Source organism: Pelobates fuscus, chromosome 8 (genome assembly GCF_036172605.1).
Source record: "Pelobates fuscus isolate aPelFus1 chromosome 8, aPelFus1.pri, whole genome shotgun sequence".
In the NCBI taxonomy this organism is placed as follows: domain Eukaryota; kingdom Metazoa; phylum Chordata; class Amphibia; order Anura; family Pelobatidae; genus Pelobates; species Pelobates fuscus.
Window position 1 is genome coordinate 23,424,408 of NC_086324.1, and position 25,315 is coordinate 23,449,722.

At 39.5% G+C, this 25,315-nt stretch overlaps 1 protein-coding gene across 1 annotated transcript in view; it reads left to right on the forward strand.

Moving 5' to 3' along the window:
* KYNU (kynureninase) overlaps positions 1-25,315 on the forward strand; it is a 92,469-nt gene that overhangs the window by 14,039 nt on the left and 53,115 nt on the right. Inside the window, exons 4-5 of the mRNA XM_063428589.1 lie at positions 12,243-12,325; positions 22,185-22,246. Coding sequence (XP_063284659.1) covers positions 12,243-12,325; positions 22,185-22,246 — 145 coding nt within the window. The remainder of the gene's footprint in view (positions 1-12,242; positions 12,326-22,184; positions 22,247-25,315) is intronic.

The following is a 25,315-nucleotide window of genomic DNA, read 5'->3' on the forward strand; positions in this document are numbered from 1 at the left end:
TCCCATAGTGGTCCTTACCCCCCCCCTCCCTCCCATAGTGGTCCTTATACCTCCCCTCCCTCCCATAGCGGTCCTTATACCCCCCTCCCTCCCATAGTGGTCCTTAACCCACCCCCTCCCTCCCATAGTGGTCCCTATACCCCCCCCCCTCCCATAGTGGTCCTTATACCCCCCCCCCCTCCCATAGTGGTCCTTATACCCCTTTTTTTTTTATTATTATTATTTTTTTTTATTATTTTATTTCTTTTTTTTCGTCCCCCCTCCCTGCTTGATATATGGCAGGGAGGGGGGCTCTCCTTCCCTGGTGGTCCAGTGGCAGTTCAGTGGGGGGAGAGGGGGGCTGGCAGAGCTGTACTTACCTGTTCTGCAGCTCCTGTCAGCTCTCTCCTCCTCTGCGCCGTCCGTGCAGCTCCTTCTGTCAGCTCACAGTGTAAGTCTCGCGAGAGCCGCGGCTCTCGCGAGACTTACACTGGGAGCTGACCGAGGTGCTGAACGGACGGCGCGGAGGAGGAGAGAGCTGACAGGAGCTGCAGAACAGGTAAGTACAGCTCTGCCAGCCCCCCTCTCCCCCCAGTCTGTATTATGGCAATGCAAATTGCCATAATACAGACTCTGACTCGAGTATAAGCCGAGTTGGGGTTTTTCAGCCCAAAAAATGGGCTGAAAAACTCGGCTTATACTCGAGTATATACGGTAATTTTTTTTTGCGCTCGGTTTTTTTTTGTTTTTTTTTTAAAGTGCGACGGGTATGATGGATTTTTATTTTGCTTTTTTGGGGGCTGAAGAAAGAAGAATTTAGAAAAAAGAAGACGTCAAATGGTAAGTTTAATTTTTTTTTTTTACAGGTTAGTTATTTTATTCCCCCCTCACTATTTTTAGGGTGAGGGGGGTAGGTAGGGGATAGAATGTTTTGGGTGGGGGGGGGGGGGTGACTAGGGGCTTGGGACCCCTAGTCACCTTAATGGGGGGGGGGTTCATTTAGGGCCCCCACCCACCGCTCAGGGGTGGGGGCCAGGGGGGGAGGACAGTAGGTCCCCCCCCTTATTATTTTATTAGGGCCCCCACCCACAGCGCAGGGGTGGGGGCCAGGGGGGGAGGACAGTAGGTCCCCCCCCTTATTATTTTACTAGGGCCCCCACCCACCGCGCAGGGGTGGGGGCCAGGGGGGGAGGACAGTAGGTCCCCCCCCCTTATTATTTTATTAGGGCCCCCACCCACCGCGCAGGGGTGGGGGCCAGGGGGGGAGGACAGTAGGTCCCCCCCTTGTTATTTTACTAGGGCCCCCACCCACCGCGCAGGGGTGGGGGCCAGGGGGGGAGGACAGTAGGTCCCCCCCTTGTTATTTTATTAGGGCCCCCACCCACCGCGCAGGGGTGGGGGCCAGGGGGGGAGGACAGTAGGTCCCCCCCCCTTATTATTTTATTAGGGCCCCCACCCACAGCGCAAAGGTGGGGGCCAGGGGGGGAGGACAGTAGGTCCCCCCCCTTATTATTTTATTAGGGCCCCCACCCACAGCGCAGGGGTGGGGGCCAGGGGTGGAGGACAGTAGGTCCCCCCCCCTTATTATTTTATTAGGGCCCCACCCACAGCGCAGGGGTGGGGGCCAGGGGGGGAGGACAGTAGGTCCCCCCCCTTGTTATTTTATTAGGGCCCCCACCCACCGCGCAGGGGTGGGGGCCAGGGGGGGAGGACAGTAGGTCCCCCCCCTTATTATTTTATTAGGGCCCCCACCCACAGCACAGGGGTGGGGGCCAGAGGGGGAGGACAGTAGGTCCCCCCCCCCTTATTATTTTATTAGGGCCCCCACCCACAGCGCAGGGGTGGGGGCCAGGGGTGGAGGACAGTAGGTCCCCCCCCTTATTATTTTATTAGGGCCCCCACCCACAGCGCAGGGGTGGGGGCCAGGGGGGAGGACAGTAGGTCCCCCCCCCTTATTATTTTATTAGGGCCCCCACCCACCGCGCAGGGGTGGGGGCCAGGGGCGAGGACAGTAGGTCCCCCCCATCTTTAACCCCCGCGCAGGGGGGGGGGGGGGTTATTAGGTGTTTTTTTTTTTTTTTTTTAATCTTTACTTAGTATTAGTACATTTGGCTTCAAGACCAATTCAGGTCTTTCAGCCTTTTAGTAGATAGCTCCCTGATACCGTGGGAATTAGGGAGTTATCTACTAAGCGGCTGCAAGATGCAGCCACAGCAATGAATAGGATCGGAGTTTCATTCATTAGAATGAAATTCCGATACGATCAAAGTACCGAATTGCATCCTAACACCAATGGAGAAACTCTTCTCATTCTGTTAGGATGCAATTCGGCAGTTTTGCCGGCGTTTGGCAATACTGACAGGAAGTATTGTGGGAACTGGGAGGAAAGCTAGGGATCATGGGAAAATTGCTCTGACCAGCGGAAATGAAGCACACTTTGCTCCTCCGCTGGTCAGAGCTGGTCAAGCGGAGGAATCCTCCATAAGGCAAAGAGTCCCTACTTTGTCTTATAATTTTAAAGAAAACTAAAGAAGAATGGAAGAAAAGAATAACAGATCCTGAGAGAGGCGGAGAAGAGGAAGAGATTGAGGAAAGGTAAGTTCGGCATGACAGTGCCGCTTTAACCCTGAGAAGACTGAATAGTGTATTGGGTGTCCCTTGATCCCCAAAATAATGAAAAGGGCCTCAGAGATTAGCCACCTCTTCCTAAACCCAAACTATAGTGGGTGGAGCAAAAATATTACACCACATGGCCACAGCCATTCTGATACTGTCTTTTCATGTTTTTTTATCATATCTCTCTAAATGGTCGTTCAGTGTCTCCTTTTCTGCTGACACCTCTACTCATCCTGTCTTAGTTGGAGTCCCCCAAGCCTCTATCCTTGGCCCTTTTCTGTTTTCTCTTTTACACTGCCTCTCTTGGCAAACTGATTAAGTGTTTTTTATTTCAATACCACCTGTATGCCGATGACACGTAGATACAGGGCCGTCTTTAGCGCGGGGCAAACGGGGCAGCTGCCCCGGGCCCAGTTGCTCCTGGAGGGCCCAGAGCAGCTGCTCCGTGGGCCCCGCGATTTGGGCAGCCCCCCTTGGACCCGGTGGTGCGGCTGCACAGAGCCGCACCATCCCGCATGCTAAAGAGGGCCCCCGGGTGGCCCATGCACTAGGGGCCACCCGGTGGGCATGTGTCAGCAGGGGCCCGGTCGGGCGCTGTTACGCTTAAAGAGCGCGACCGGGCCCCTTCCTGTTCGTCAGCCGGCTGGGAGGAAGTGAGTGCCGTGCGTCACTTCCTCCCACAGGAGATCAGAGCCGCACAGGAGGAGAAAGGCAGGGAACAGGGGAGTTTCAGAGGAGAACTCCCAACTGCCTCAGCCTGCCACTGTTCCCCAGGGAAACCACCCTCCAGAAAAGGTAAGGGTGGTTGGAGGGTGGCTAAATGTATGTCAGTATGTTTGTGTGTGTATGTCTGTCTGTGTTTCAGTGTATCTGTGTGTGTATATCAGTATGCCTGTGTGTGTCAGTATGTCTGTGTGTGTGTCAATACTTCTGTCAGTGTGTGTGTCAGTATGTCTGTGTGTGTGTCAGTATGTCTGCGTGTGTGTCTGTCAGTATTTCTGTCTGTGTGTGTGTCAGTATGTCTGTCAGTGTGTGTGTCAGTATGTCTGTCTGTGTGTCAGTATGCCTGTGTGTGTCAGTATGCCTGTGTGTGTCAGCATGTCTGTGTGTGTGTCAATACTTCTGTCAGTGTGTGTGTCAGTATGTCTGTGTGTGTGTGTCAGCATTTCTGTCTGTGTGTGTCAGTATGTTTGTGTGTGTGTGTGTCAGTATGTCTGTGTGTGTGTCAGTATTTCTGTCTGTGTGTGTGTGTCAGTATGTCTGTGTGTGTGTCAGTATTTCTGTCAGTGTATGTGTCTGTGTATGTGTGTGTGTTAGTATGTCTGTCTGTGTGTGTCAGTATGTCTGTGTGTATGTCAGTATGCCTGTGTGTGTCAGTGTGTCTGTGTGTATGTCAGTATGCCTGTGTGTATCAGCATGTCTGTGTGTGTCAATATGTCTGTCAGTGTATGTGTCTGTATGTGTGTCAGTATATCTGTCAGTGTATGTGTCTGTGTGTATGTATGTGTATGTGTGTCAGTATGTCTGAATGTGTGACAATATGTCTGCCAGTATATATTTGTGTGTCAGTGTATGTGTGTGTCAGTATGTATCTGTGACTGTTTTAATATGTCTGTCTGTGTGTGTATATGTGTCAATATGTCAGTGTGATTGGGGGTTGGGCATAATTGGGGGGTTGGTGAATTGAGAGGGTCGCAGGGCCGAGGGGGCCCAACAAAATTCTTTGCCCAGGGTCCTATTCATATTATAGACGGCCCTGCGTAGATATACTCTAATCTCTCCCCTGATTTCTCTCCCAATCTTATAGAAAACATCATCAATTGCCATTCTTCCATCTCTAATTGGTTTTCCTCTCGCTTTCTAAATCTCAGTTTATCTAAAACTTAACTTTTTATCTTCCCTCCCCCCAATACTGAAACTCCTCTTTCACTCTCTCTGCAAGTTGAGGGTATAACCATCAGCCCATCCTAGAACATTTGCTGCCTTGGGGTAATCTTTGATTCTTGCCTCAACTCTACACCTCATATCCAGTCTGTCATCAAATTCTGCCAAGTGCCCCCTAATAACCTGGCCAAATCTGCCCCTTTCTTCCCCAAGATAATACTAAATTTCCTTCCCCAAGATATTACTAAGCAGCAAGTTCATGCTCTAGTAATTTCTTGCATAGATTACTGTAATCCTATTTGGTATCTCCAGAAACCGCTGTCTGGAGTGGCTCCTCTCTCAATAGTTAGATTGTCTTTCTGTACCCCATCATATTCAAACCAAAATGTTAATTATTACCTACAAAGATCTCTACAACGCTACTACGTGCTTCACTAATGTGTAGATACACTGCTTCTTGGTCACTCTGCTCTGTCATACCTATACTATTGTTGGAGCGTTGTTGATGATGTCACAGGCATTTTTTGCTTCAGTCTTAAATACCATCACGATCAATAGATTTTGGATTATTTATTTAAGGTGAGGAGGTACGTAGAGTTAGGAAGCTAGCTACTGTGATGGAAATTATGTTAAACTAAACTCCTAACATCCCCAGCCAGAATTTACCTGGCTGAGAATGATAGTAGTTAAAGTCCAGATGGTGCACTGGGTACACAGTTATACTATTTAGCCACTACAACTGCAAGGTTATAGAACAGGCTATGCTGCTGAGCCCCGTTCTGTAACTCTGCACACCATTAAGTTCTCTGTTGGTGCTGTGCTCTTAACGAATACAGCATCATTAGAGAATTGTGTTTGGAGGTTGACATTTTTAAAGTGAATTCCACATTTTTGTTACAATATAAAAGATCAGCTTATTCACTGTTTAACTATTAGCATATAACAGAAAGTGTCATATACTGAGAATATGCCTTAACAAGTCTTCGGAAGCCGGTTAAGAAGCTCACTTCATTAACAGGCCTTCTGCTGAGATCAACGTCTAACCTGAAAAATCTCAGGTTTGTATCTCAGCAGGTCCACTCATACTTTCATCCTTCCGAGGTCAAATGAGTGCCAATTCAGACAATTGTTAGTAATAGTATGTGAAATAGTGTAAGGAGCTTTGACGCCCCTGCTTGGATTAAAATGCTGTGTATAAGCTCCGTATTATTATAGTGAGAAGCGGCTGCACAGAATGACTGACTGGAGATTAGGCAAATAGGCTACTGTTGCTACCAGTTTGTGAGACTGCAGATATAATGAACCCTGACTCACAGTTCCCAAAATATTCCCCTAGTGCAGGTATGTTGCAATTAAATTCAAAGTTTATTTCAAACTAGATGTGCATTAAAGCTCCCTTCTCAGCAAAATCAGAAGAAAACTGCTACAATTCCTCAGGAGCTTGTGTAAACAATGGCTAAACTACTGTTTGATTTTGTTGACTTGTACCTGAAATCTTTAAAATCCGGAACAATAGGCACTGAGTGTGTTAGAGCTGGAAAAAGAAACAGGACAAGTGGGCAAACTGGTTGTAAACATGTGATAATTCACTTTCTCTAAAATCTGCAAAACATTTTATTTTCATTACAAAAAAATACTTTTTAAAAAAAAATCTGTTATTTTTATATAATGTTATCCACAAAGTATGATTTATTATATAAAACATCACATATTCCCCTTTTAATGTAAAGCGCTGCGGAATAAGCTGGCGCCATATAAATACCAATAATAGTAATAAAAATAATAATAATAACAATAATAATAATAAAAATAATATTACGCTTACATTGTGATAAGAGATAAGAGATATGGGAATATTTAAATGAGAAAATAAATTGGGGGGGGGGAATTGGTTAGTAAACACTAACAGGTTTATTCTCTGCAGTGAAACTTCAAAGTAAATTCAAAGTTCATTTCAAATTTAAGATGAAAATAGGAAAACTGGAAAAATGATTTAAGTTGACTATACTGGCCATGTGAAATTCTCTTTGAATTCTCAATTTATGAATAGTTCTATGGATTGCAGAGAGGTGAACACAGAGCAGCATTTTTTTACGAAAGTATAGTCAAACTGTGATAATCGCTAGTAAAGTTGGAGATTGTTTTCCAAATTAACTTTATACTCCTAAAATTTGCAATTTTGTTTTTGTTTCACTACAATTCTGTGTTTACTGAATAAACACCATGGTATCAGATTTTTTATTTTGTAAATAGAGTAAGGAGTTTGAAGGTGTTAACATACCTCTTTCCAGGGGTTATTACTTTTAAGTAATGTTAAAGAGACACTTAAGACCCCTAAATCACTTCCGCTTGCAGGAGTGCTGGAGAGGTAAGCCCAATACATTTTCAAGAGGACTCAGCATTTTTATGAATTACCTTATGAACACCCCCTGGGAGTTAAGCTGACAGACAAGATAGCTTTCTGGTTCTCTCCAGTTGAACTATGAAGCGAGAGCTGCCATAGATTAATGCTCTCCTATGAGAAGCATTCTATTGGGCAATCGCTGCATTTGATTGGTTCGTGCATCGATTTTGTCCAGACAGTTATAGTAGATTGTCACTGACAGTATCCTGGGGGTGCAGTAGAGCAGTGGGCAGTGTTGGAGGGAATAAGGGTAAGTAGTAATAATAATAAAAAAATTAAAATAATTGTATAAGGTTGGTGTCAGGGTGGCGGTCCGAAGACCGGGACCCCTGTGCCTGATGTAGATGATGAGCGGAGTCTTCAGCGTGAAAATGGATAAGTAGAGCCTGGTGCAGGGTAACCACACGCCCCCTGGTGTTGAACACCAATGTTTGTGCGGCCACAAACTAGAACCCTGATGCAGCTTAGCGGAAGCTAGAGCAGATTAATTGCTGATATGTATCCAGTACTAGAAACAAGGTAAGACTAGAATGGGCACCAAACAAGAAAACAAGACAAAACTAGAAGACCCCATAACTGGAGAAGGATAGAAAGCAGAACCCAGAACATGTACACAACACATAAGGGAAACATTAACAGTACAGGGGCCGGGCAGGACAGGACTGTACATGGACTGGGAATACAAAATACAAGAAGACAAGAAATATAAGGCAAAACAAGTGGAGACATAACTAAGTACTACATATGTAAAACACTAGAGATTTAGACATACATAAATGGCCAAGATGTATGCAGCCCACCACTCCAAGTACAGTGGGTCCTAACTGCCTAGATATGCATGACAAACAAGAAAAACTAAACAAGAATTATAAAAAGGGTACTGGATACCAGAAGTCATGGTCAGACATCAGAACAAAACAGAGCAGTTCCTGACAGTTGTGAGGGAGTGTTTGGTGTATATAGGGTTAAAGCAGGGGCGGAGAACCTTCGGCCCTCCAGATGTTTTGGACTACATCTTCCTTGATGCTTTGCAAACATTGTGACTGTAAGAGCATCATGGGAAATGTTGTCAAAAACATCTAAAGGGCCAAAGGATCCCTACGCCTGGGTTAAAGAAACCGAATATCAGGTTTTTATTGCTCAAATGTTTCTTTGTGATTTATTATTTTATTTTACTAGAAATTACGATTTGATTACTGTGCACAGCCCATGCAAGTTAAATTCTATAAGTTGAATTGTAATAGAATGTTAAAGGAACACATTAGGGAGATTTATCAAAACAAATGGGGCTTAAAGGGCTAAATACACAATCTATAGATTTTCCTTGTGACGATTATTCAGCATCTTTTTCCAGAATCGTATCTATTTCTTTTTTTACTTGATATATCTACCCATAGCTGTAACTTTCTAATAAGATAAGCAATTTTGCTAATAGTTATTATTTATGAATATATTTGTGTAGTTTTGAAAATTCAATTATTACATTTACTAGCGACTTCTTCTTTTTTGGATCAGTTACTATTAGCTATTAAACACACAAAACGCTTGTTTTTCTTTACTTTGCATACCTCTCTGGAGGTAAATTCATTTAATAGGGACCTTTTGACCATTTGACCTGAACAGCCCAGTAGGAAAAATTCTTGATCTTAGCTGTTATACTGACTCGGTCAGAGTTTACAATTACCATATACATTTTCTTAAAGATCTACTTGGGAGAGATGCACATAATTAGAAATGTAAGTAGATAAAACAGATGTAAAAAAGATGTACCAGGGCTTTCAATAAAGAGATTAGGAAAGAGTAGAGAAACTTAAATACAAATCTTCCAGATAAACAAATATCATTGGTAAGGAACTGAAAACACTAAGACCGCAATGAACATTTGCATAAATTCTTACTGAATTGAACATTTCTAGCTGCTCACCCCTTGAGGCATGATACTCATATATATCCTGAGCTGGAAAAATAAACTAACAATTGTTTCTTAATTGGGTCAGCTTCACTTTTACAATTCAATGACTACAGCAGTAATCATTGTATAGCTTTAGGTACAGTTCCTCTTGAGAGATTAGACAGTGTGGTCTACTCACTGAACAGTCACTTATGGGAACCTAAAAAATAACTTACAATCCATTGGAAAAATAGCTCTGTTCAGAAACATGTACATATCTGTGTTTGTTATTTCTGTGTAGACCTTCTATTTTGGCCTACAGTTTCGAAATAGGTCACCGTTTAGTGAATACTCCACATTAAAGTGGATTATAAAGTAATATTCAAACTTACCTTATCTTTTGTAGTTGTTAACGGAGAAAAATTTAAAAGAATATATATATATTTTTTTAAATAATAGTTTGTTCTTCGAGTAGTATTTTTAACTGGCTCTGCAATAGTCTTATTAACTCACATAGTCATACCCCATCCCACCTTAAAATTCTATTTCCTCTTATGGAAATATTCTGATTCAATCTGAAGTCCTAGGTAGTGCAGCTATTTTGAAAGATTTTACACTCTTGAAAACCTTTAACCCCCAAAGTTTCTACAGCAACGTCAAAGATAATTATTCCAATGCCTAAAAAGTAGGAAATACGAGGACATATAAAATATCTGCATAGCATTTTACAGAAGATTGCAAATGGGATTGGACATTTGCTACTTAATGCCAGAAGCAGGAAATACATTATCTCAGATGATTGTAATAGAATATGTTGCCTATTTTAAGAGATGAGATTCTAGAAACATTTTGTAACAATTATCTGAAATATAGTTTATTTACTTTGGAAATAATTTAATATCATAAAATCTATACTGATCTGCTTTTTTTTTTTTTTTATTGTTTTCTTTTTCACATTGTTATTTTAAGCCAAAATATAAATTTACTAGTTACTGAAACCAATAAATACGTTTTTTTTTGTACCCTTAATTGTGATGTTTTTATGTGTCTAATGACGTTCACAAAGAATAATTTATTAGGATACATCAGCAATGTTATTTACTTAAATCAGATTTTTTTTCTATCAAGTAAACTCTAAAGATAAATTATGGAGGTAGTTCAGTGTCGGTTTTGCCAATTGCAGATAAAGCTAATAAACTCAACACATCTGAGTGAGCTCCACTGTTCTTTAGTGTCTGGAATCCGGAATGATTCCTGAGCTATTATCTGAATTCATGAATGTCTTGGCTAACCGTTAAAAATGAATAAATGAAAAACATCTGGTCTCTGAATGTCCTTATAACCCTGGGAGCATCATCAATATAGTTCTGCCTGATCTATCACAACATATCTGGTAGTTTGCAAAAAAAAAAAAAAGAGGGGATACTTCATGCTCGGTGTTCCAGAAAGGGAGGACCAATCCCTGAAGACCTTAAATGGAAGAAAATAAATATCTAGGCACACCTGAGGTTTCTTCTATAAGGCATTCTTATTATTTGAAACAAAGTGGAGACAATGTTTCGGCTCCTCTTTGATCCTTTATCTTGGTGTTCCTGGATAGTGATGTCGCGAACTGTCCGCCGAACCGTTCGCGAACATTTCGCCGGCGAACAATAGCGTGTTCGCGGCGAAACGAACATACGCAATTTCTGGTCCGCCCCCTATACGTCATCATTGAGTGAACTTTGGCCCGGAACCTCACAGTCAGCAGACACATCCTGGGAGGGAGGGTCTGCTGCTGATTGGCTGGAATGTGTCTGCTGACTGTGAGGTTCCGGGCCAAAGTTCACTCAATGATGACGTATAGGAGGCGGACCGGAAATTGCGTATGTTCGTTTCGCCGCGAACACGCTATTGTTCGCCGGCGAAATGTTTGCGAACGGTTCGGCGGACAGTTCGCGACATCACTATTCCTGGATATTTCTTTTCTAACATACCTGATGGTGTGAGGGTTAGTAATAGTTTGCCTGGACAGCTGTAGTTGGATGATAAGATGGAGGCCCAAAATTATTCATAACGTCATACCTGTGAATGGCTTCTCCCAACATGACTTAACTACTATAAATCATATCATGTCAGGAAATGCTCAGTTATCACATCTTTCAAAACACTCAGTTGCTCTGCTTAAAAAAAAAATCAAAATGCTGCATATTCTTTAACATGATGCCTGATCCCTTCTTCAAAAGCTGAACTGGTTTCTGATATGGCATCATCCTATTCAGATGCCTCCATAACTTTGCACATTGCTACTTCTCCTCACTCAACCCTAGATACACCTCAAACAATCCTCTTGTTTTTAAACTCTACCCCACTTAGCCAACCCCTGCATACATGCCCTCATTTATGATTATGTTAATTTCCCCTGTTAGCCTCCTGCCACTGGAATATGCTTTCTCCCCACACCTCTCACATTTCTATCATCTATCCACAAATTTCTAAAGGCACAACTCTTCACTGAAGCCTCCCCATCACTTCCTATCAACATATCTGACTGTATCATCCCCCTATATATTCCTGATCCTCCACCCAGGTTTCTTCATATCCTCTAGGTGCAACTCTTTCATACAAATTGAAAACTGATTCTGGGCATACAACTCAACAAGGTATGCACACCATACGCCTGGTCAATGTTCTTCCCCAATGAACAGACTTTTCTTCACCAACAACTTTATATTTCTTCACAATTGTATTTTCTCCACACAACCTTTTGTCTTAATGTACAAGTTCTCTGTTGATTGTCACAGGCAGGGCTTGAGCACTATATACAATCTGTTAAATATAGTAAACACCTGATTATTATACATCATTTTATGCTGGATAATGCCCCCTTAAGGGATGATCTATTATAATCAAACGTTAAGCAAGAACGTTCAGCCCACCAAATAGAAATATAAGCAAACTGCCCATCAACATTGTCCTTGAATGGAGACTACCCCTATACTCAAGGGCAATTTAAAATATTTCCATATCTGAGGTCTTTATTGCTTGAGGTAACAATTTAAATCACAATTTACTGCAAAAGTAAACAGTATCTTTAAGAATATAGTAATCTAAACAAATAGACAGACATCACAATCGGAAGAATTTAAGGCTAGTTAAAAATATACAGTAAATAAAATATAGAAAAACTAACCATGAAGAATTAATGAACATATGTTAGACAGATATGTTAAGAACATAAGCTCAGTCTATATAAAATCACACCAATTAAAATGATATATTCAATTAGAATGTATGCAATCAGAGAACATTGACTTATGCTTTTTAGATTAAAGATAAAACGATTGCTATATTTTTAAAGAGAGCAACACTGTTCCATGCTTAGTTGTATCAAAGGTTATATCCTAAGTGATCCTAGCCACTTATTTCTTGGAAGCATCAGTTAATGGACATTTATGTTGACTTATTTGATGTGTGTTCTATTTTCAGAGGCGTTCATGGCCATTTCACGGGTAAGCGTCCATGGGCTTTAGGAGATGAATGTATTGTGGATCTAATGGCTACAATTGTTGGTATGTAGAAAATCATTCAGTTCAGTAACATATCCTTTCAAATTTGTTTTATGTATAAATATGATATAATTATGGGGCAGGTGTTTTATATATAGATTATTTTTTTATTTAAAGAATTAAGTTATGTCCTATATTGAGAGATAATGCCTTAGTAAAACATGGATTTTCTTAAATTAAAATATATCACGGTAAAATGGCTTATCTAAATCCAATATTTTATTGTATTAGCAGTAAAAAATAATCTTATTCTAAAGAAATAGCAAACGACAAATAAAGAATTATATCAAGTGAAATGACATATACTGTGTAATTTGAATTGATATTATTACCTATGATTGGTCACATACATACACGAATGAAGCAAAATAATATCCTTTGCCAGTTATGCTATATTGCATTAGGATGTATATGTGTTATATATTTCCAAGTTACCTTATATATCTATTTATTATATGTAATATTATTAAAAGGTGGTTCTATGAAAATGCTTTTTTTATAACAAACATGTTTCAAATGTAGTGCAGGTGCTGCATATTGTTTGCAAATAATATTACATATTATTTTAAATTTTAATTGTTTTTATAGTGGGTTTTCTGGGCAGATTGCAAAGAAATCTGCATCAAAGAAGGCTTAGAGCAGAGGCTCTCGAACCTTTTAGGTTTAAGGCACCCTTAATATTTCAATATTTTTCCAAGGCGCCCCAAGTCAAAACACATTTCTAGGTTGTATATATGTACAGCGCTGTGGCATATACAGGGCCCCTGTTTATAAGAAATGTTTCCCAGTCAGGGGCAGATCTAGAACCTAATCTCGAGAGGGGCACTGTTATATGCACTGTTGTTAGATTATTTAAAGAAACAATCCAGGCACAATAACAACTACAGCACTCTGTTGTTATGTTGTTATGGTGCCAGGCGTGCCATAGTGCCCTCCAAGGGTAAGCAGTTAAACTGTTTAAGAACAGCTTACCTGGGGTCTGCCAGCATAGAGACTGTAGTAGGGGATAGGGACAGTGGTGTGTGTGTGTGAGGGGTGCAATGTGTGTTGGTTATTGTTAATATCATTATTATTATTATTGGTATTTATATAGCACCAGCATATTCCGTAGCACTTTACAAAATTATCAGAAGGGGAGATTTAACAATAAATGAGACAATTACAAGTGTTTGTGGGTTAAAGTATGTGCCTGTGGAGGGCAGTGTGTGTGTGCATGTGAGGGGTGCGTTGTGTGTACAGACTTGCATTGTGTTTGTGAAGGATGTAGTGTGTGTGTGTGTGTGTGTGTGTGTGTGAGGGGTGCAGTGTGTGTGTAAAGGATGTGCTGTGTGTGTATGGAGGGGCAATATATGTGTATGGGGGCTATGTGTGTATGGAGGGGCAATGAATGTTTATGGTGGGCAGTGTGTGTGTATGGGGGCAGTGTGTGTCAGGAGTACAGTGTGTGTATGGAGGAACAATGTATGTGTCTATTTGTCAGTATGTGTGTATGGTGGGAAGTGTGCATGTATGGGTTCAGTGTGTGTATGGAGGGGCAGTGTGTGTGTATGGAGGGGCAATGTATGTAAATGGGGGTGGTATGTGTGTATGGTGGGCAGTGCGTGGATGGGGGCAGTGTGTGAGTGATACAGTGTGTATATGGGGGAGAGAAGATTAATAAATATATATTTTTATTTGTTTTATTTAAAAAAAAAAATTATTTTCATATCTCCACTTTCTTCTTACCTTTGTCTGGGAGGGGGGACAGTACAAGGCAATCCCTGGTGGTCTGGTGAAGAAGACCTAGTGGTCCAAGTGGTGACTGAGGCTAGAGTTCACTCTTGTGAGATTCGGAGCATTGTCATGGTAATCGCAGCAATGCTCCAAGCTCGCTATAAGAGAACTCGGCGGAGCTGCAGGTTAGAGCTCCCTAGGGTCCTCTCTCCCTCCCCAGCTGGCTGCCGCATTACACTGCTAGTGGGTTGGTAAGGAAGATCTCTGATCTCCATTCCAGTCCTGCAGAGTCGGCAGAGGAGAGTGAGGCATGGACGGTTCCTGGTGCTATGATCATAGCACTGGGGAAATATTTCAAGGCACCACTGTGTGCAAATTGCGGCATCCCAGGGCGCCGTGGCACACAGTTTGGGAATCGCTGTCTTAGAGGATTATTCCAAGCACCATGATCAATCACTTCAGTGATTCAAAGTGGTCATGGTGCCTGGAGTCTGTATGCGTACATACAGAGTTTAACACCTCTGCTGCCATTTTCCTATGCACATACATTTATGGCTGAGAGTGGTCAGCTGATGCTCACACCCAGTGAATGGCCACTGGGAATTGACCAGGTTATGGAGCTCTGCACTGGCGGTAACCCAAGTAAGGGGGAAAACCATTGCAAAAATGGCTTGCCCCATGACAGAGAAACAGACCAGGGTACTACTGTTACCCTACTGGTTGAGTAACCCTTTAACTGAAATATTTCATGACCACTCCAGACATTAAGGGACACGTATGACTCTTAGAGAGCCTCATCCTACCTGGCATAGTTTGTGCAGAAACTGCAAACACTCTTCCCCCATGGCACCACAATCTTGTTCCTACCTCTTCTACTGAGAGATACCCACTAATAATAATAACAAAGTATTTAACCAGGAAGGTACATTCAGATGCTTTGGTTCCCAAGTACGTCCTGGGGAAAGCTTACAAGTCTCAATTAAATTGTCTCCGTAATTGTACAGAGCAGCAAATACATGTTTCTCAGTCATAAAAAAAAGTGAATGAAATGAAAATCATGAGTGAATGAAAGTCTCTGTTGGCTTCTATTAATATAGATATGTCTTTGTTATTTCTATTTTTATTGTATGGGAGGTAACAGCTGGTAGGCAAGTTCATCCAAAGTAGCCACTAGTCACAAACAATGACAGAAAAAGCCCAAGGCAGAAACAGATAAAAAATTATGTAAAAATATTGTTCCATTGACAGGAGTGGGCAGCTCCCCTCAGAGATACTCTATAGGATTGAAAGTTTCTATGAATAAATAGTTCTGTGCATAAGAAACAAAGCCCCAAATCAACAGGGCATTTAACCTTTATATGTATCAATTTTGTCGTGCATATTGGATGTGACAAAAACTGTATTTTTGCCTTTATTTTAAATTAGATTTCACTTCCAGACCGTTATTCTGAGCTGCATTCATTTTAATATTTTATTTTTATTTTACATTCCATTCTTGGTATTTTATGTATTAATATTTATGTCTGTAATGAAGCTAAGATATTCTGCATATATTCTGTTTCTTTTATTCTTAATACAATTTTCTTCCAAATCAGTAAGCTGTAAGGATATTAACATTTTTTTTAGTAAAAGCCATACAATTTTGCTAATTGATCTGAAATGACATGATGATATGAATGTTATTTCCCAGTTGTCCTTTACTTGGATGTTTATAAAAGCTTGATGTAATTAGTTATTACTATATTCAGAGAAGCATCTATTCTTGTTTGTGTCTCGTCCAATGATGCATGACGCTGTTATTTAGCAGTGTCAAATACTTTTGTTCCCTTAGTTCAGCGACTTGTCTCAACACCCCAATATTTATATAATAAAAACATTTAATTAATCAAACTTTGTCCAGATGTGTAGCTTTTTAACTGTGTAACACCAATGTCTAGGGCAGGGATAGGAACCTTCGGCACTCCAGATGTTTTGGACTACACCTTCCATGATGCTTTGCCTGCATTATGGCTGTAAGAGCATTGTGGGAGATGCAGTCCACCACATCTGGAGTGCCGAAGGTTTCCTACCCCTGGTCTAGGGGTTCTTGGCATGTAATAATAACAAAGTATTTAACCAGGAACTCTACCTTCATATTACTCTGGTTGTCAAGTACGTCCTGGGGCATATGGCTAAATAAATATATTGCTACTACCATGATAATGTCTACCTGCTCTCACCTATGCCTTCCAATACCAATTACTTAATACTAAGCTTTAGGACAGGATTTGTGCAAAACTATTTACATTATCTTGTAATGCTTAGTTTATGATATTTGGCAACTTTGTCAAGATTGCTTATGTCAATTTCCCTGCTATCTTGGCCAATCATCCCTCCAATCCTGTATGCTCCGGTACTTATTTTTTGCCTTTGCTTCATTGTGACTCAGATGCTCTACTGATAACCCAATCTCCAGTTTTTGTATACCACATTAACGATCCCACACATGGCAGTGGTGCTTTAAAGGGACACTGTACAAACCGTACTTGCTTAATGTTACTGAGCAAGTTATAGTATCTGGAGTTCCCTGGTGCTATCATATAATTGATTGTTAAACCAGTTTTTATATTTTTATGCTTTAATGCTAAATGAGAGTTTCCATCAGCCCATCCCCCCTGTTCTGCGTGGGTTAACGAGAAATAATTAGCATGAGCATCAACTGGTGGCTGTGATTGGCTAAGAGTCACATTGCCGGTATGTATGGGTGTGACAACAAGGAAGTAAGTAATCTCTGTCTTGGCCACACCTCCAGCAGGGGCTGGGCTATGCATGGCCAGGGACTCCTGTTTAGTGGTAAACTACTTGAAAATAATTAGAGGGACAGTGCTAGGGGACTCTAAGCACTATAACAAAGTTACATGAAATGGTTTTAGTGGCTACAAAGTGCATTTAAGCTTGGGCAGTATTGGATCGCTGTTGTGAGAGAAAGGCTATGCCTAGGTAATGGAATGGTGTTTTTTTTTTGGAAGATGAAATAATGGTTGTATACAGATTTTGAAATGAATACTAATGCAAGTATTCATTTCAAAAAAACATCACTAAGTAGTGAAAATACAAACTATTGGACGCACGTTACTCACCTTTCATTGTACATGGCATGTGCAAACAGAACAGTCATGAAAGTTGCTGTTTAACCCCTTATTGAAAAGAATCGTGGTAAATATAATTATTTAATGAAATCCCATGAGAAGACTCATTTTAATAATATGCAGATGTTCTCTAGATCGTTATTGCAGTGAAGCTGAAGACGAGAGAAGGGCATTAAGTGCTGACTCCCAGTATGTGGAAAATAATAGGCAAAATTAAAGAGTTGTGTAGCTTTGCCAGCCATCGAGTTGATTCAGCATTCCTTAAGTCAGCATAGTACTAAGGTGACAGGAAACTGAAATGATGAAGTGTATATGCAAAAGGCAAAGTGCATTTAAATTAAAATGATTGGACTACTATTCATTAAAATACTACAGTATGATTTATAAAGCACTATGCAAAGCCTGCTTCAAAACCCAACCATTATTAGTTCTGTACTATTTTTCATCTATAAATCATTTTATGGAGCTCAAATAATCCTAACTCCTACCAGCGTAAATTATACAGCAACAAAATCAAATTAAAACTTTTAATCTATTTTAAGAAAAATATAATTTGGTTCTCGTAAATACCATAGGAAAAAAAAGCATTAGATTTTTGATCCTTTGTAGAATTTTAGTTGAAAACTGTTTTTTGTTTGTATTTTTCTTTCCTTTGATGGCCTTAGTCAAATATTGCTATAATATTTAAACTATTAACAGATATAAATCAAAAGTAACTAGAGTAGCTTATGATGTGGTGTCTTTTGTGTGGAAATATAAGAAATACCAATAGTTTGTGTGTTTATTTATTTTGGTTTATAGGACATTTTTAATTGAAAATACCTCTAGACTTTACCTTACAATAGTGAAGACAATGTAGTCCAGGCACTCAGGGTCTTTTACAAACAGCAGTTTTATTGGAGAAACACAGCAAACACAGCACAGGTTTGCAATCGGTTTACCTTATAGTAGGCAGAGAAATACGAGAAACAAACACCTAACAATATAAGCTGCTGCAAAAATAAATGTTAGATGATGCAGATGGAGGATAGACAAAGAAAATTCTACAGATAGAGTACATTATCAGTTGTGATGACACAATTTGTGTTATTGTACAACTTACAAACAATAAAATAAATCAGAACAGAGAAGAGAAAAAAAGTAAAAACAGTAAAATAAAAAAAAAGAAGAACCCTTTGATCTATGGCAAACATCCAATAAAAAAGAGGATGTTGTAGGCACGATGACCTAAAGTTGTAATATTTTTTTGGGGAGGCAAGCTCCATGATTTTTTTAAAGGATTGGAGACTGTCTACTACAGGGGGTTCCATAGGAAGCCCTAGCAGGGACCGGAAAGTGTGAGTCTAAGCTGCAACCGTGAGCAAAGGACAGGTGAAAATCTTTGGGGGGTGATTGTGATATACATAGTCATACTTTATACTAATGTACTAATTTTGAGGACAGGCAGGGTTATAAAGTGATTTGAAAGCAGGGACCTTGATTTTGAATTCAAACCTTAAATCTTACGGGAAGCCAGTGGAAGGATTGATAAAGACAGAAGGTGTGGGAGGCATGAAAGGACAGGAAGATGAATCTGGGGCAACATTTATTATAGACTATAATGGGGCAAGCTGAAAATGTGTAAGGCCAGTGAGAAGCAGACTGCAGTAGTCAAGATGGGAGAATGCTGTGGCATGGAACATTACCATTGTTGCATCCAGTAATTGGGGCAAATGTTATCTTTTTTAAATGAAAGTGACAAGATTTAGTAATTAGTCACGAGAAGAGAAAGAGAGGTTAGAATAAAAGAATGCCAAGCCAGAAAGCCTGTTTGGTAGAGTTGATAGTAGTATAATTGACCTGGGGAATAACCAACATATTAGTTGTATAGCACCTGTATTCTCAAGTAGGTTTAATGCAGTAGGATATGGCAGGATGCAGGTGGGACAGGAAGTGGTTGTTATATTAGCAATGCCCACAGACATTGCATCAGTACTGAACAGGAGGCAAGTGTTTAACTAGCATCTTCTAAAGCAATTAAATATACACTTTCTCCACATGATAATATTGATGTTCTTACTTAAATTGAACATGCTGTGACAGATTTAATTTGTAGATTATAACAATAAAAAAAGAAAAACTCTGTGACACACTCCCATGTCCTTGTGAGTTAGTCACAAGCTCCTGGAGGAGCCTGCTTGCCAGCCTCCTGCCCATCGACTATGGGTCAGGTCAGCGACTGTAAAGACCCATTTTTTTATTCCCCCTTGTTCCCCTGATTCGGCACTTTCCATTCGTACACATAGAACCAAATGCAAGCTACCTGGCAATAGTTCGCATGGACCAAAACCATGAATAAACTTCAGGGGGACTTAGCCGCGAAAGCCCTGGAACTATATACGGCATTAAGACTTTGTGGTTCCCGGTCGGTCCCAAGCGGCACTTAGCCGCAATTCTATGGAACTATTTTCAGCTAGGGGACTATGCGTGCAGTTGGTCAAATTATGACTTCCAGGAAATTTCTGAACCCCTTAACCGATCTGGGTGATTTTTAGATATGTTGGTCAACCAAATTGGGACTATCAGGGGAGGTAACTTTTGTGGGGTTTTATCTATTTTAAGGTACTTTTGGGGTGTTTGGGAAATGTGTGTTTTTTGTGCTCGGAGATAATTGAGCTAAATACAGTGCTTGACTCCATTATCTCCCAGGCACAGGGGAGGGATTATCTTGTTTTGTATGGGAGTGTCCTGGACCTCAGAACCAAGGTAATCTTGTGTATGTTTTTACTGTAGTCTACTCTCAGGTCCAGGGGTGAGTGCCCCTTGCATGGGGACCTGCATATAAGGCCAGTTGTGGCTGTCAATAAAGATATTCCAGCTTGTAATCCCAGAACTATGTGTCGTCTGGTTACTGGGAGGGGAAAGGGCTAATCACTTTTCCAGCATGGAGGATTCAGTAGGGGAAAGTCCTTGTAAGCACTAGAGCTCCCAGTACTGAGTGTCGTCCAGTGCCTGGGGGTGTCTAGAATGAATTTCCCATTCGGCTCCAGCAGGGAGCGGTTCCAGGACTAGAGCTCTTAGGACTGAGTGTCGTCCAATGCCTGGGTGTTTCTAGAGCGAGTTTCCCATTCGGCTCCAGGAAAAAGCAGTTCCATGGTGACTGTGGGCAGAAGTGCTGTGGTTTGCCCCCTGTTCCAGCTAGGAAGCGGTCCTTGGTGGAGGTACCCAGCCAGGGGTACAGGGAGCTCCATTACAAACTCCATAACATTCAATGTTCTCAAACAATCATAAAGGGGCATTTCATCTTGGGAAAACCTAGAAAAATAGACAACATGGTAAATGTTGAGTGTGACGGTAGTCACCATCACTATGGGCTGAAGATGGACACTTTATGGAGTTCCCCAGATTATTCCTATGTTTCAGTCATCCTTTGCCCATTAATGGTACAGGGTGTGTATTGTTAGTTATTCTCCTTCCCACCTCCTTTTCTTCTTTTCCCAGAAGGATGTTGTCCCATTGTTTCATCTGTTGTATATTATGTGTTTTAGGGGGTTTTATGTACTATGGGAGATAATTGTGTTAGTGAGTCTGTGTGTATAAAAGGTAAACAGGAGGAAAGAAATTAGTTAATAATACAATAGCTATAGTGCAATGGATCTTTGTGTCAGGCAGGTAATTCAGTTATGAACTCTTGACCTAATTCTGTCTTAAACACCAAGATCCCAAGGAGTGACTTGTATTGTTTGGTGTGATGACCCCCTTTTGTGATTACGCCTATATAAACCTGTGGTTCACTGAATAAAGGCTAGTGTTTGGGTGAGAAAGCTTTACAATTATACACTCTGCAGGAGAGAGTGATCACTTGGACCATGTACCCAGGACCCTGTTTCAGGGTGGGAAACTCTGGATAGACCCTTTTCAAGCTGCGGCGACTGGGGTCTGAACCGCTAGGAAGCGAGCTTGATGGAGGTACCCAGTTGGGGTACCAGGCGGTCCATCAGAGATATAGATTATGTTGGTTTCTATAGCAACTGCTCTAAAATCACTTTGCCCCAAACCTTTATTCAGTTTTATCTTGATATAACCCTTTAATTTTCTTTTATTTTGTGCTTAAACTTTCCCTTTAAATTACAATTGAATATCTGTATCAGCAGTGATTTTTGTTTATACTATTTATCTGTATAAACTTTCTAGACCTTTATGAAATCTGAAAAACTCCGTATGGCTTTATATGCACCCAGCCATCTATAATTATCATCAGGTTATATTAATCTTCTGTCAGTATTACTGTTTGCCCTTTCCAATAATGTAACAGGCTTTAAAACTGCCTGAGTCTTGAATATATTAAAATTCTTCCAAGAACAAAACCAAAATTATAGGAGAACTGATATTTCTTGTTAGACAAAGACATATTATTTATATTCCGAATACCAATATTTTTACTCTGATATGTGTAGTCTAAAAAGTACAACTTTGATACAAACAGTGATTTATTTCTTTAAGCGGTTTTCCATCTTTTTGGCTTCCCATGTCCTTATCTTAATATTATACCTCTTTACACATTTGAGGTTGGGTATCATCACATTTTGCGTATAATTCCAGATTCTCATCATTAATAATCTTATTATATTGCTTTGCATTATAATTTGAAAGCTATTAATTTTAGGTAATCTAATTCACTTTTCTGATATTTCCTTCTCCAAACTTTGGCAATAGGCATATTAAAGTCATCTTCCGTTTCAGAGGTGTTTAGAAGTAAAATACATTTTTTTTTACAAATTCAGCTGGAAAACTAATAATCCCCATAAATCAACCAACCGTTCGCTGCAAAATGCAACTACTTCATTATCTTTTTATTCCTTTCACCCAATGAGGGAAATAAATAAACTCCAAGTCTTATTTCTCTGACATATTAAAATGTGTTTACTTTTTTTTTTAGTATATTCAATGCAGTATCCTAAGCCCCGTCGCAATATTTTCTGTATTAGCAGAAATTATTGGACAAAGAAAAACGCTGAGAATCTCTTATATTTTTTTTTCAGGTGCAAAAAGGGAAGAAGTAGCCTTAATGAATGGCTTGACTGTTAATTTACATCTACAAATGGTGAGTTATGCCTCCATAGAAGTAGAGTTTGTACTTTCCATTGCACATTCTTCTTATCTTTTATGTATGACCAGGAGCAAATTTTACATTATTTTCCTAGAAATTGTTTTCTTGTAAATCATGGTAGCAAGTGTGGGACAATAATCATCTTTAGCATTTCTTGGAAGTGTAATCTTGAGTTTTGGATAGCTTTGTTTTGATGCAGAGAACATCCAGTAAGTATACAAACCAGGTTTATTCTAATGCATGCATAGTTCTCGTTTTATTGTAAATATTTGCATATACTAATGCATCATCTAGGACCACAATGACTCTCTGGATAGTCAGCATTTTCTCTTTATATGTTGACTAGAAAAGCAATATGCATAAAAGAAAACTAACATGAAAAATGTAGTTGATACCTTTATATTTAGGATAGCATCATGCACCATGTATGGTATTATATAGAATAAAAGTGGGACATTGTGTTTAGTGATTTTTTTTTTATCTAGACTTCCTACAGGTATGGAAATATTTGATCTATTGGTGAAAATCTTTAACCAAAAAAAAAATAAAAAACAGAAGAAGAATCATCTAAAACAGGCATAGGCAACCTTCGGCACTCCAGATGTTTTTGACTACACCTCCCATGATGCTTTGTCAGCATCATGGGTGTAAGAGCATTATGGGGGATGTAGTTCACAACATCTGGAGTGCCAAAGGTTGCCTATCCCTGATTCTAAAACATTTGCACTTTTTAATGTCCCTTGTTCAATTATCTGCGAGAGTGTTCATGTCAGGATCACCAGATCAATACAATTAAACATGATAAAGAAAAAATGATATAGAAACATAGAAACATAGAAACATAGAATGTGACGGCAGATAAGAAGCATTCGGCCCATCTAGTCTGCCCAGTTTCCTAAATACTTTCATTAGTCCCTGGCCTTATATTATGGCTTAGCAACAAATTAAGAATGTGACAAATATGCACTGATTCTAAACATGAAGGTGGTAAAAGTCTGCTTGGTACATTTTATACTATATTAAATATGTTGGCCTCGATTATCTATATTAGTATTTAATTCTTGCCTTAAAATATTATTATGTAAACACTGCCAGCAATTATAGTTTAAAATATAAATACAAATATATTGCATCTTACTGATATATGCCCTAAAACACTATACAGTAAGTTGTGATGTGCTACCTACCAGTTTGTACAAGTTATATCAAAATACTAGAGGAAGAAAAATTATTTTAAAAAAAATCTCCAGGTTTTAAAATGTTACCTAAAATTTCTAAGTAAGAATTCTATTCCTGTTCAAGAGCTGTTTAAGAGGGTCTCTAGGGGCCTCCTGGCACCATTTAGATGAAACTGTTTTGGTGCCTGTGGTGTTCCTTTAAGGTAGGAAGATATATATCATTAGTTGTCTTTCCCAAGGATGCTTACTGTGGAGATTGTCTGACTGGGATTCAACAGAGCAGTGATGTTGTCGCTGTTCTAACCAGCCTACTATTAATTAGTGCACGTTTGTAATAGTTCTGATTTATAATGAATTTATTTATGTTTATCACTAGGTGAATATATTAATGGCATATTGTATCATTAATCGAACCTGTGCTACTTTATATATTTTTTATCTCAACATTAGTCATCATTTATGTCAATATTTAACATTTAATACATACTTTATCACATGGTCATGAAAATTCTCTTCCTGCTACAACTTTGTTATCTCTTGTTTCTATCTCCGTTTCCTAATGCATGTTTCAATATATCTGTCCATCTCATGTCCATCTCATGTGCCACATGACCCTCTCTTTGCTCTTCTGATATCTCTTGTCATTGCCTTATTGATCCCTGCCTAGATTTCCTTGGTGTCTTATTACTTCTGCTCACTCAACCGACATTCTTTGCGTGGTGTTCTTCAAAGTTTGTTTATCTAAATGTTCTATACATTGTGTCTATAAATCATTCATGATGTGTTTCCAACTATTTCTTTTCATGGTTTTAGACCATCTGCTTTAAGTTGCTATCTTTTACATCTCTTGGGTCTTCCCAATGATTTTAACATTTAATTTAATTTTCTTCCAACGGAACAGTATTCACTTTTGTTTATTGATTACCCTGTATAAAATGCACCACCCGTTCTGTTACATGAAACATTTCTATCCTGATATCCATCACCACGCATTTCAGTTAATCACTGCAAAAATCCATCAACAAATGCAGTAACAGTTTGATCTTTTTTTAGACTCGGTTTTACCAAACAAAAGATGGTGTTCTAATGCATAAAAGTGTATGTGAACTAATTATTTTTCTGTAAAATATACAGCATTTTAGCAGATTCTTGCTAATATTTAATAATAGCAGTAGTAACGAACATATAGAACCAAAGTATGTATGTGATAAGTTATATGGTTTCTGAAAGTTATATGGATCTCTATTCATTCTCAATGTCCCTGTTCCATCTCACCTATCTTGTTATTCATTATTCAATCAAAAACAAACAAACCGTGAGTGGATTCAATGACCAGAAGCATGTTCTTCCCTGGTTATTAATTTAAAAAAAAAATCTCAATGACTTTAATAAGATCCATGTAATTCTATAGTTGTTTATCTCCGATTGTCAAACCCAGACATTTCTAGATGATTATTGTTTTGTTACACAACAGATATTCATTATTTCTTGTTTTCTTTAAGAAAATAACGGTCTTAATCTAGTTTTTGTATCACTTAAATAAAATGAAAAAACATGTGATTCATATAGTTTGTGTTAAATAAAACATTCTCAAAGCCAGTTCTAAAGACCAAGACCAGTAGATTACTTAAACATTGGGAACTAGACCAGACAAAAAAAGCAAAGTGAAATATTCTGTCACTGTGGGACACATATTATAATATATTCCGTTAATAATAATTCAACAGGATAAGAATGATAACCTTTAGCTGTATCAAAGACAGTTCATTGAAATCAGTCCTGTGGGTTTCATCAGGAGACCGGTTTCAAATATTATGCAGAATTCTTACTTAACTTATCAGAAAATACCTTGAAGAATATTTAACTTTGATGGATTAGACCACAG